The sequence below is a fragment of the Gymnogyps californianus genome, chromosome 5 (assembly GCF_018139145.2).
Source record: "Gymnogyps californianus isolate 813 chromosome 5, ASM1813914v2, whole genome shotgun sequence".
Classification (NCBI taxonomy): Eukaryota; Metazoa; Chordata; class Aves; order Accipitriformes; family Cathartidae; genus Gymnogyps; species Gymnogyps californianus.
The window spans coordinates 45,717,269-45,730,446 of record NC_059475.1 but is presented as its reverse complement, the minus strand read 5'-3'; the positions used below and the strand labels follow the sequence as shown (position 1 = coordinate 45,730,446).

Here is a 13,178-nt window from a genome sequence, read left to right as displayed (position 1 = left end):
GGAGTTGGTTCACTCCAAAGAAATGAGGTTGAATCTACGTTTGGCTCTTTTGCTCCCCAGACGGGAAAGGCTGCAGTAGAGGGAAAAGGAGAAGGTGGGGATTATAAGTGTAAACATTAGCAAAGCATTTTGATCAGGAGAAACTTTTGATGATTTTAATATGTTATTTCAAAATACAATCTCAGGTTTGGTGAAGACCTGCGACTCTTAATGGCATAGAAAACTCCAGTGGACAGGCAGCTCACGCCCGAGGCAGAGAAGCAATGAGTGGGCCTGTGGCAGCTGCTGGTCTACGACCTCCCAACCCCAGTCAGGAAACAGAGCATTTTGTTTTGACTAGCTGCTGCTTCTTTTGCTGCTGGCCATTCCCTCTCTCTGCCCCTCAAAGGACCTTTGCTAGTATTTTGGCTCCTCTGACTTTGTCCTCCTCTCCCACATTTTTCTCCCTTCCAAACCGTTTGCTCTTTAAACCTCCCTTTTTCCCACCCAGTTACTCACTTACTCCGTCCAGTTTTACAAATACATATAGAAAACCTCTTGACCTTAGCTAGCCCTGACCATGCTGCTGGTGCTTTACACTCCTTTCCCTTGTGTCTGCCTTGTTTATTAGGACAGTAAGCTCTTCGGGGTATCCCTGTTGACTCAATTCCATTGTTAAACACAGACATCTAATGCCATCTGCAACGCCTTAGGGTCTCCTACGAAGACTCCACTGCTGCTCCATAATGCCCCAAGTCTCATGTATTCTAGGTCATATCTACAACCCCTAGACAGATGTCTCTGCTACCTCAGGGCATCAGGAGCTATGCAACATTCATGTTCTGGCAACAGACTCAAACCTCACAGGTTCCCACACAGGGCTTAGCACAAAGGGGTTCTCAAGTCTGCCTGGGATACTAGGGCACAAACAGAAGATAAATTACCTGTGGTTTCAACTGTCCTAGAAATACCTCCTTGGCCCTCTTCCACATTTGGAAAATGCACTACCTAGATTAAACACAGAAGAAGTATCCTTTCTACTGTGAAACTCCACTATCATTTGTAAAAATAAATACATAGGCAGCACAAAGATGTAGTCACATGAGCATAGCAAGATCAGAAGCATATCCTCTGCAATTACCAACTTAAGCAAGACTGCCATTTCCCTCTGTAGAGAGAGTAAAGAAAACAGAATGACTGAAAGAGAAACACATGCCTCAGGCTGTGGCAATGGTAGGTTTATAACAACCCACCTTGCACCACTATTGTTATTAAGGGAAGAACAGAAGAAACTAAGATCAAGTGTCCACAGTGCCTTCCCTTGCTCCCCTCCTCTTGCTACTACAATCCACAAAAACATGTTTCACCCTTGGAGTTTGCTGAAGAGATTGGAATTATATCAGGAGGTACCAGCTCTTGCCAAGACTCAGCAGGAATAGCCTGCCTCTCCCCTCTGACCCCCATAGAGAAGTCACCGCTGACCGAGCTTCCCATCCTCCCAAGAGAAGGGCTAGCTTCAGAATAAAGTCTAATAGCAACAGTTCAGCCAGAGATTTTTTTGCCAATGTCATTATTTAAGACTAAGAGGAAGGCTAGGGACATGGTCTCAAGTTTTTTGGTTCTGCTAAACTACCATGTATTCCAAGTTTGGATTATAATCCTGTCAAAGACTGCATTGGCACTCCCGTTTAGAAAATATCCCCAAAGAATTTGCTATTCTCTAAGTCTGGAAACTAAGTCACAATTGATAGCCTGGTCATGCAAACAATGTTTTCATGATTTTGCATAGAATGAATAAGCTCAATTCCTAGCGGGCCGCTGTAATTCTACTCTTTGTTTTCAGCTTGTTCACTGGGGAAAAAGAAGCTTTACTGCAAAGTACATATTCTGCAATTGAATGGAGGCAATCTGAGGTTATGAAGGGATACATATACACTGAAAAAAAAGCTGCATAGTATGCAACTTCTGCTTTTGCAATAAAAACGACCATCTCATTTTAAGTAGAAGCATATTTACAGACATTCTTAATGCAAGGAACTACACCTGTGCCACTGAAATTCAAGTCTTCCCTTTTTCCTTCCTACTTTTTCTGTGCTTTATATAAAGGTATCCTGCAGACCATGCTTATAGACAACATGTATCAAGGAGCTTCAGTTAGAAAAGTTAACTGTGCTACAATTTCATCCAAAGCAACAACCAGTCAGTGCAAGGGAGAAAACCTTGTAAGATTATAGTGATGGACATACTGCTTTGTTGAACATATTGCCAAACTTGAGGCTTGAGACTACATAGTATTTTGTAAATTAACTCCATCACTTTATCTAGCGATGGTACAGTACCTGCTTCAACTCTGGTAGAGCACATCTTAACAGCTATGGGGACATGAACAAATCTACATCTTGGGAGCTATCACAGTCAGGTCCCAAATCATTCCTGTTACTCTACAAAAGGCCAACATACCAGTTTAGGCTTTGACAAGCAAAAGGCCACACTGTGTCATATCAAGTAATAGAATAGAAGTCTCCACTCTGGACACCAAAGGCTTTAGGGAATGTACTGGTGCTGTAGTCTTGTGCAGGAATTTGCCTTGCCCTCCAAATAATACAGCTTAACTCCCTTTTTTAGAGAACTTTATTTTAACAAAGAAAGGCTTTATCTCTCAGTGTTATCACAGGGAAGGACCCAAGAAGAGGGGACAGAATTATTCCACATGTTGGTGTTCTTGTCTACTTCGTGAGATGCAGCCTGCACCTGCCAGAGTTTGTCATACTAGTTTGGCCAAATGTGTAATTACCCCACTTAGAGGCACTTTCTCCACAACAGGTAACCAGAGAACGTCCATCACTTATAAGATGACTTCTCAACCTTTTTTTCCTTCTACTGAAGCCTGAAGGACACTTAGTTACATTCCCCATAAAAGTCTTCAGAAGTGGATTAATTTCAGGGTGCCTACAGAGAATCACAGAATATCTCGAGTTGGAAGGGACCCGTAAGGATTATCAAGTTCAACTCCCTGCTCCTCGCAGGACTACCTAAAACTAAATCATATGACTAAAAGCATCGTCCAGACACTCCTTGAACTCTAACAGGGTTGGTGCAGTGACCACTTCCTTGAGGAGGCTGTTCCAGTGACCGACTACCCTCGCAGTGAAGAACCTTTTCCTAATGTCCAATCTGAACTTCCCCTGACACAGCTTCACTCCATTTCCTCGTGTCCTATCGCTGGTCACCAGAGAGAGGAGATCAGCACCTCCCCCTCTGCCGCCCCCCTTGAGGAAGTTGTATACTGCGATGAGGTCACCCCTCAGCCTTCTCTTCTCAAAACTGAACAAGCCAAGTGACCTCAGCCGCTCCTCATAAGTATTGCCCTTGAGACCTTTCACCATCTTGGCCGCCCTCCTTCTACATAAACCACTGCTTTCTTTGGTGAAGAGAAGATTACAGTTGGGCTCATTACCCAGACCAAAATCAGACTCAGAATCATCCTTCTACTCTGAAGTCAGAAAAGCTAACAAGGCCATCTTCAAGGTTAACATCAAAGAACAGGATTCTCGGTGCAAACTGGGGTGCCTTTATAATCCTAATCTTACAGGGTAAATAAATTATTACCCATGAAGGAGAAAGTTCTTCAACCCAGCGTGTGAGATCATAGTGAGCAAAGAGGTTAACATCCCAATAACCACCTTTGGACATCACTTAACTTCCCTGATGTCACTGAGGAACGGAAGAGTAGATATGCTGCTACTTGTTCTTCAACAAACTTAGGTCGCCAAATTAAGAAAATGTAGTAGCAGGTAGGTGAAAATAAAAGCCAGCTGACTCCATAGATACATGGGTACACGAGGTGAAGGAGAAAGAGAGTATGTTTCCTGACTTTATTAGCCCAAGTTCTTCTGATTTCAAGCTCCTTAACTCCGACAACCTTAGTCCCAAGCAAACTAGGAGACAAGAATAACCTGGTGTTCCCCACTTCCATGTTCTCATCTATCTGCTAAAGATCTTAATGTCACTACAAGAACCAATGGCAGTAGAAGATGGAATGAGAAGCCAGGGTTGATTCAGACTTTGGTAACACAAGTCCATTGATGATAAATTGACAGTACTAGCTATTTCTTTATGGCTGTTTTTGAAAGAGTTAATTCTTCCTAGGTCTGCCCCAGCACTCTGAGAAAGAAAACTGATGCTACCAAGCTGAGAACAGCTTCCTAAAGAAGCCAGAAAGCTTCTGCAGCCACAGGGATCCTGACTTTTTCAGCTGAGCTCTGGGTGCTAAATCATCAACAATCAGTTAGGTACCATTTAGAGCTATGAAGCAACAAGTAAGGAAAACTGCAGGGACAGACCCCTACTCCTACAGGAGCTATCTTTAGAAGACCTATCCCTTGAACTTGTTTTACCCTTCAGGCTCAGCTGACAGTTTTGTTAAACTCTGAAGATCTATTATAAAACCTACCTTGGCACATTGGATCATCAAAAGACCTGTCCTGAAAGGTGCAGGGCTCCTGAATCTGATGGTAGCCAGAGGACTCTAAGGACAACCTTCTTCAGATTCAAAACGGCATCTTTACATACTGGCTTTAAAGTAAAGACTGACAGTAAGGGTATAAAAACAGAATGGATTAAACTTTGCAAAAAAAGATAAGTGTAGGGAATACCTGTTCTGCTTTTCCTTGACGTGTCATCTATGAAACCAGAAAAAATATATAGGATATGTGTATGGTATATGTATGGCTGACCTAAGTCTCTAAGCAGAGACTCGCCTATACTCATGTCAAGCAAGTCTGCACAGAAATTCCTTAGGAATCTCAAATTTTTAGTGTCCTGCAAAATTCATTATGGAGCAGGCCAGCACTGTTCAATACGACAAAAGGCTACCATTCCCCCAAACGGGTCAACTGCTACTACTAAGAAAATTAAATGCTTATGAAGAACAGCAACATAGATGGTTGAGAACCAGTGATTAGATACAAATGAAGACTTTTTTAAGCATTTAGCTCCAGGTCAGCACACTCAAGTAGTACAATAGTTTATTGTTTGCTCTATACCACCTTAATGCAGATGTGATTAGAAGCATAAGCCTGACTAATTCAGCCTTAAGACACAGGAGCAGCTAAGAAACTCATCGCTTTGGTGGGATCAACATGCCTATTATCCTATCCTGCCCTGCCTTCTTGATTGCAGAAGAGCTCAGCAGGTCATGGCTGGGTTGACTAGAGCTGGGAATGAAACAGGGCACTTAAATCTATTGCTTCTTCAGGCTCATGTATCAGTGAGTACAGAAAATGGTGCTACACTGGATGCTGCAAAAATACGTGCTACACCCAGTTGCCTTCATTTCATCCCCTACTAAACCATCCTACAGAGAAATTTTTCAGACTGTCTGAAAGCAGGCCTCACTGCTTTTTCTAGCCTACCCAGACGGTGCTTACTCCAGGAGGGAGAACAACGCAGTCTTTAATCGGCTTGGGCATATGTATTCCTATTGTACCTCCTGCTCCCACACTGAGATGTCATGTCCCTCAAAGTCAGTGCAAAATCCAGTTTCTCTTAAAGAAGGCTCCAGAGGCAACCAACAACTCAACTGGTGACCAGCTTCAGGACAATGCAGTGGTTCAGAGTCCTGCAGCATGCCCTCATCTGGAGCTACCTGTTAAGACAATTTTTAATTGCAGCTTAATTTTACATGAGGAATTATTAGCTAATCATAAAGAACAAAATAGAGGCTTGAGATCACGTTGTTAATGCATGAACAAGACTGCAACAAAATCATGTAGTACTTACACTACTTTCTGTGATGCACTTCACAGGAATAAAACTACTGAGCATCCCAAGTCCTCTGAGAACTGATTATTACTAGAATGCAGTAAACAGCTCACATGACATGGCCAAAAGGGGACTCACTACAATCTTTCCACAAATTGTCAGCAGCACTCCGCTTTGACATTGGAAGAAGAATCATCCTGACCTATCACTCTCACTTTCTAGGCAAGCATGGGTAGCTGGAATCATACAGACTGTCTCACCAGTCTTCTTTTAGAACATGAAGAAGCCGTGAATGGAATTTCTTCCCTTAAATCTAGAAAACAAGTATATTACATAAAAAAACATTTACTTGGGAAAGTAATGAAGGACCACAGCAGTGCTAAACTGTTAGAGGAATAAAGTGGGCAACCCAATCTAGACAAATAAGTACTTGTGATTTAATTTTTAGCAAGAAGGTGGCAATTGTGCTGGAGTCCTATTCCCTAGAACAGCATTACAAAGACTAGAGTAGAATACACATTAAGTTAGTCATATTTTTCTAGAAGCTTTCCAAACAAGGCCTGCCTCTGTATCTGAATCTTAGATACAGGTTTTTGAAGTCTGAGATATTTTTCAAATGATCAGCCTTTCTCAGGACACACATGCAGTTTCATTGTTCACAGCCCAGAATGAAAAAAAAAAAAAAAAAAAAAAAAAAAAAAGGCTCTTGGGAGCCTCTGCATGCTGCCTTGAAATCTTCATTCCCAATTTTCTCCCTCATGTTAACAGCTACAAACTCAGCCATTCTGAACATTTCCAGCTAGAAAAACTGTCTTTTTTACAACAGGGTTAAAAGTGGCACAACCAAAGAGTGTCAGAGCAAGACACATGGATGAAGAATGAGCCATACAGCATGACAAGGGCAGTTCAAATCCTTGGGACAAGGACCACCACTTAATTGTGGGGGAAGGTGGCAGAAAGTACTGAGCTCTGGAAATGCCTCAGGCTCCCTAGGGAAGCAGTATGGCTCCTACTTAAGCTCTCTTTCCTGGGAAGCTCTTAATTTATGTTTACACTGAAATAAATGGAACAAAACAGTTTATTTGTGGGGGAGCATCTGAAAGGGTGGTTAGTGCAGCCCTGGGGAAGCAGCAGGAAGTGGGATAACCTCAGAGCCAGGCCCAGCAGAAAGTACATGAGTAACATGAGTTTCCACATACACAGCTCAGAGGAATCTAGAGACACAACTGAGGGAGAAAAAGGGAGAAGCAAAAAAAGAGGCAGTTAAAGTTTTTTGGTGTGCTTTTTTTTTTTTTTTTAACCCAGTTGTTGATATTTCTGGAGTAGCTGATAAACTGCTACTTCACTAAAACTATTATCTAACTCATAAATCCCCATGTATGCCAAGGTTCTCCAACTTTGAACAAAGGCATCAGAGTCAGTCAGGAGAAGCTAAGGCCAGAGAGGTAGCTAGTTTGGCAGGTAACTGAACAACGTATCAGCCATGGTTCCTCCTTGATTCTGGACTGTCTCATCACCCCCGAATATCCAAAGATGACAGCATTTATGTTAGAGTGTTGAAAGCTGCAGAATTGTCAGTACCCAAGTGCAATGCAAGGACTACACAAATGGATTTACCTGTCACAGCTATTTTAAGTATAAGTCCCAATACCTGAACACAGGATAGCTTAAGCCAAGCTTGGTCTTTGGTTTAAGCACCGAGACTAATTCTAGACTCATTTCCCCCTGCCCCGAGACTCCATCTTCATGCATGTATCCGCATGAGCAAAGGGCGGCTAAGAGCAGGAGGAGGCCTCTTCAGGGAAGGTTGGGAAGCAGCCACTGGAAAGCGGGAGAAGGCACACAGTGGTACCAGCCGCTGCTTTCTGGACCTCGTCCCAGCATCTGCTGCCAGCGAGTTCGCAAATCCCTTTGCCAGCACATAGTTCTGCATCCAGCTTCTGCCAGAAATAGGCTTTGACGCCACCATGCGGTATTTTCACACAAGCCCAGAAGCATTTACCACCACTGTCATTCCAGGCACTGCATTACACATTCCTCCCTAGTCCTCAGATGCATGTAGGACAGTAATTGAGAACTACATTGGGCTAGATGGCTCAATAGAAAATATTAAATGCTCTAAAGGGATGTTTAATAATCCACAGCCATCCTTTGCAAGGGGCACTAGTGGGTCAGTAACTTCAACTTTCCAGCATTTCCCCAGTTCCCTTTCAAATCCCTTTTCATCATCCCATTTTCTAGCATGAGATTCTGATGAACGACACTGGCACAGGGGCAACTGTGTTTCCACATCCCCTGCCCTCACAGAGGCCTATACTGAGAAAAAAAAACAGTATCTGGCTTCCTTGCAATAGGGAATGCACATTTCTCTTAGCATCAGAAAGCTGGAAGCTTCAAACAGTACTCAAGAGCCAATCAAGAAAGATGCCCCCAGTGCCTTACCAAAGCAGCTGCCACGATGTGAAAGAAAAGTTTTACAAGCTGTGGCAATGGCCAGCTCAGCAGAAACTACAGTCTTGATAATCAGGTCCTCCACATTGGCCATCAGTGCTGCAAGGAGGGGAGGAGAAAAAAAAAAAAAAAAAAAAGGAAAAAGTAGATTGTGAAGTAGCACATATCATCTAGAAAACCATGAGAGTATGCATATGGACAGATAACTTTGTGAATCAAAGCACTTGAGAGCCTATGGATGACAAAGCAATGATGTTTGGAAATCCATGCAAGCCTAAGTATACAGATACATGCGTAAGTATCCTAGTGCAAAAATACTCAAATGAGAATGATAAAAGTGAGTATATGTACAGTGCAAGTAAGCAGAAACATGTGGCAAGCACATCAGCACAAGTCAGCTGGAGTCTAATCACCACCCACTCAGAATATTAGGAAGGATTAAACAAAAGTGAGTTAGTGAGATAAGCCCTTAAACTACAGAGAATAAGCCGTAGCCACTGAGATACAAAATTTTTTCTTGTGGACTTTTCTAAGATAACTGTTCTGTGATGTTGCACCTCCCTCTAAAGCAGCTGTTCCCATACCATGATTCACAAACCATTTCAAAATGATATGACTGGTGACAGCTCCCAGTCCTGCTGACCTATAGATAATCTGCAGTTTCAGTAAGGAGCTCTCTCCAGCTCCTGTATGAGCCTGTAAACAGAGCTCAGGAACAGGAATCTGAGCTGACAGAGGGAGCAAAAGGCAAGAAAAGATGCATGTTAGATGTAGACCTAGATTCTACACTGGGTTTGCGATGAGTCATGCAATAGAAAGAACACCACGCTTAGCTTCTGTTTTCAAGGACAAGCAATAGAGAAGTGAGAGGAGGAGGGAATGAATGAACACTGGAGTCCTAGTTTGAAGAGTTAGTGGGGATGATCGGACAGCCTTCCCCACCCCACAAAGGGAGCACAAGCAAACACACAAGACCTCCAGCAAACCCACACAGACATTTGGTAATCCCTGTCCCAAGGAACGTCTAGTAGAAACCACTTCAATAGAGAGTTCGATTTAGGCCTACAATTACTATTTCTCATGTTCAGGTGATGACATGCAGGGACCTGAATAATTAGAGGAGCATGCAAGCAAATTCAAATGTGAACTTCTGTGTCAGAAGACAACTAAGTGGAAGCAACACAGCATGGGAATGTCTAAGTGCACATAAACATCCCAGAGCACAAAAATCTTGCCAGCCCAGACAAGGGCAGCACTTTTCAGCCAGCATTGTGCCTCCCTATGACCAGAACCAGATGCATCAGAGAAAGGTGCAAGAAGTCTTGTAATGGATAGTTAGAGAAACCTGCTTGCATTGCTCAGCAGTTTACTTAATTATTAAGAGTGCATGTTTTATACTTTAGGTTGGGGCAGGGTGTGGAAATGTATCAATATAAATAACTATGCATACACAGCTTACTGAAAACATACGGTGCAAGCGATTGGACAGCCATACACACATATGATGGGGAAAAAGTCTACTTCCATCTGAAAGCCAGATTCAAACCTCTTCTTCCAACATCTAAGTGTTCCCTGGCAACATTTGCAGTATGGGCATAGCTGCTATCAGTAGTGTTACTGATGCCTCAGTATCACAGGTAATTTATCCCTTAAAGGATATACCTGGATTCTGCTCTGCAGATGCATTTACTCTCAGCAGACCTGGCAAAGGTGCAGAAGAGGGAGCTATTTTATATGAAACACAGACTGAAATGAAAACACCCAGCAAAAACCTGAGCCATGGAAAGATGACACCACATCCAAGAGTCATTCAAACTGGCACAGCTCTCCAGAGGTTGGTCACTCATCAGACTGAACAGGCCATGGGAGCAGTAGAGGGAGGGAAGCTTTTAGAAGGAATGGAATGACCTTAAGAAATGGGAAATGTAGGTAAAATATTAAGAAACACACCCTGAGAAAGTCTCAGAATATTATTTGCAAAAGGGAAGGGATAGGACTCATCTCTGGGGATAGAGAATAAATGCACAGCTCTAGTGAGTAAGCTATAAGGAACAATGCTTCCCTCCACCCTGCTCTGGTGCTAAATGGGACTCATTGGGGCTCTTCTCTGACTTCTTAGGATTCGCACTAGTGAGATGATTAAGAGCCAACAAAGGAATAAAAGAACAAGATCTGTACTGACCTGCGGTGTCTCTCCCCTCTTGTTTTAAGTACCTCAGCATTGCACTCATGCTCCATTTGTTTCCATAATCCTCTACTTCAGGATCATCACAGCTAAAAACAAATGAAAGAAGCAAGTTGACACCACTGGCCTACCTCTATGGACTTGCACCAGCCTTAAATCAACTAAGGTAAATTGACCCAGCCTCTAGAGATCAAGTTCCATTTTCCAGCCAAGTACCTGACATAATCTCCACTCTTCTTGTTGACACTGTAGTTGGTCAGATGCATGAACTGGTTTTTAATGTTCTTGGATGCCTGGTCATACCTCACTGTTGCAAACCTGTAAAGATAGATATAGATTCACAGTATTTCTTGAATTAATGACATGCTTGCTAAATATGACCTACTACACAGACCACTCAACAGCAACGGCTAGGGAGAGAATGCATGTAATGAGACTTCATCAAATGCAACCTCTCCTCACAAAAAACACAGTTTATTCTCAAGGGCCACAGCCAGGTGCATTTAGTCTCTTTTTCAGTGTCTTAGAGCAGGGAGCTCCATTTGTTCCCCTGGGAGTTTTCACAGCCTAACAGTGTACACATCATGATAGGCACATTTTTTCTCGACTGCTTAGATTTGTGGTCCTCAAGCATTCTGGCCAAACAGGCCACTTTGCTTTAGACAGTCAGTGTCACAAGTCCCTTCAATTCCACAATAGGACCTACCATGAATACGTTAAGATCCACTGGTCCTGGGAAATGCACTCATTCAGAGCAATCATACTACATATGCATACCACAGTCAATATTTCCTTAAGTCTCATAAAAGCACAGCTCAGTTCTTGTATACTCCAAGGATGCCTTAGGAAAGGCTGAGCATGTGAACAGATTTCTACTACCACCAACTACACAGCCTACAACTGTCAATCCTCTTTCTCAAGAGGCATCCAGGAAACTAGGTACAACCCTGCAGGCCAGACCAATTTGTCCAACAAGGCAGCATCTGCTTCAGGGTGCTGTCATTCTCAGGGACTATGCAGCCCTTCCATATCTCAAAGATGTCACCTAGCTGTGTACAAGGAAAGGGACTGTAGGGAAGATTGCAATCAGGAGCAAGACACTGCTACAAGCTTATCTAGTCTCCATATGAACCCTGTTACAGTCAACAATACCACAGTTAAATCAGTCTGTTTATTATGGAAACAGTGGTAACCTCCTAATTAAAAGGCATTACCTGTACTGTAACCAAGTACCCCATCACCACTCCCTTAGCCATGCACTACCATCACAGATGTTTGTATTGAAATGAATCAAAGAATTGATCCAACTGAAAAATAGCCCAGGATTTTGGTTTGTAAGGTGTTTGAGGGATTTTTGTTTGTTTGTTTTGTGTTGAGGGGGAGGCAGAGGGAACAAGATGTGAGAGGGAGAAGGGTGCAAAAGGACAAAGGTAGATCAGCTCCCTGATCCAGCTTCCAAGTTGTAACTTGATATTTTTTTTTCCACCTCTCCAGTGGCCACACAGACTTAAGCTATCCATACTCTCTTTCCTCAGCTATCCACCTTCATTTTACCTGCACAATACTGGCACAAGAGTGTCTGTCCTGCACTGCAAGCCATCTAAAACCAGCCTTTTTTGCTAAGTTATTTATCAAATCAGATCAGTTCACTCTATGGGTACAGAAATGCTTGTGGTGACACAATACAATGGATACCAGAAGCCCCTGAACGAGCACAGGAATACAGCACAAAATTGCACTGAAGCAATTTAAACAGTAATCTTATCAATAGCACACCTCTTTAAGAAGAGGTTGAATGAATGCTGAAACAATATAAGCTTCTAGGGGAGGGGAAGGAGCTTCCTGCAACCAACTGCTAGTACAGCTCCCCATGCTACCCCTCCATTCCAGTTTGCACTGTGCAGCCAGAGGGGAACTGATCATGTACCTGTGCCAGGAAAGGAAAGGGTCAACATGAGAATGGGAACAGCAGCCAGGAAGAGTGCAGAACTGTTTCTCTTAATAGCCATGCCAATTTAAAGTGTTTAAAATTACTTCTTGTACAAAAGTTGCTCTCTAAAGATGTAGTTGCACAATCAGCCTTTCTCAATCTAAGGATACACTGCAGCTGAAAGCCCATCACCTGCTCAGTTGCACACTCCAGCCACTCTACTTGATCTGCTCCACAAATTATGTAGCCACAGGCAAGTCAGATCACTTCACAGATCTGACTGAACAGCCACTTGAGCAAATATAGAAAGATACCAATTAACTTTCAATCAGATGCAGGTACACCCTCTTTCAGACATAACAAAGGAGAGTGTTAGGATGCAGAGTCAGGACAGAAAGAGGGCAGTGCCTCCATTTTAGGAGCAGGCCACAAAAAAAATTAAAAAAAAAAAAAAATCAAACATTAAGCAGAGGATAATACTATTTGTGGTGACATTTGCAAAATCCTACATCCAGACAAGGACAAGCCATCAAGTTAAATATAATGTAATAGAATAGTTCCAGTTGGAATGAACCTACTATGATCATCTAGTCCAACTGCAATCATTTTCTTATTTTGCATGTAATCAATTCCTGTTTCAATACATATTTTAGGCCTCAGACTTTGGAGAAAAATAAATAAAACAAAAGATCAAGGGCAGAATCCAGGGCATCTGGTTGGCAGAATGACCAGTATGAGCCACTGCTAACCATCACAGCTCGTAACAGCAAGCATGTTCTAGTTCAAAAAAACCAAAACAAAACAAAAATCAACAAGAGAAAAAACACCTTCTTCACTCCGACCATCTTCCTGTACCACAATAGCTTAAGA

At 42.6% G+C, this 13,178-nt stretch overlaps 1 protein-coding gene across 1 annotated transcript in view; it reads right to left on the bottom strand.

Annotated features, from left to right (window-relative positions):
• Positions 1-13,178, bottom strand: part of TTLL5 (tubulin tyrosine ligase like 5) — a 140,970-nt gene that overhangs the window by 101,087 nt on the left and 26,705 nt on the right. The window contains exons 9-12 of the mRNA XM_050898285.1: positions 10,595-10,696; positions 10,376-10,467; positions 9,856-9,894; positions 8,185-8,292 (exon numbers count right to left, since the gene is read on the bottom strand). Of these exons, the coding sequence (XP_050754242.1) occupies positions 8,185-8,292; positions 9,856-9,894; positions 10,376-10,467; positions 10,595-10,696 (341 nt within the window). The remainder of the gene's footprint in view (positions 1-8,184; positions 8,293-9,855; positions 9,895-10,375; positions 10,468-10,594; positions 10,697-13,178) is intronic.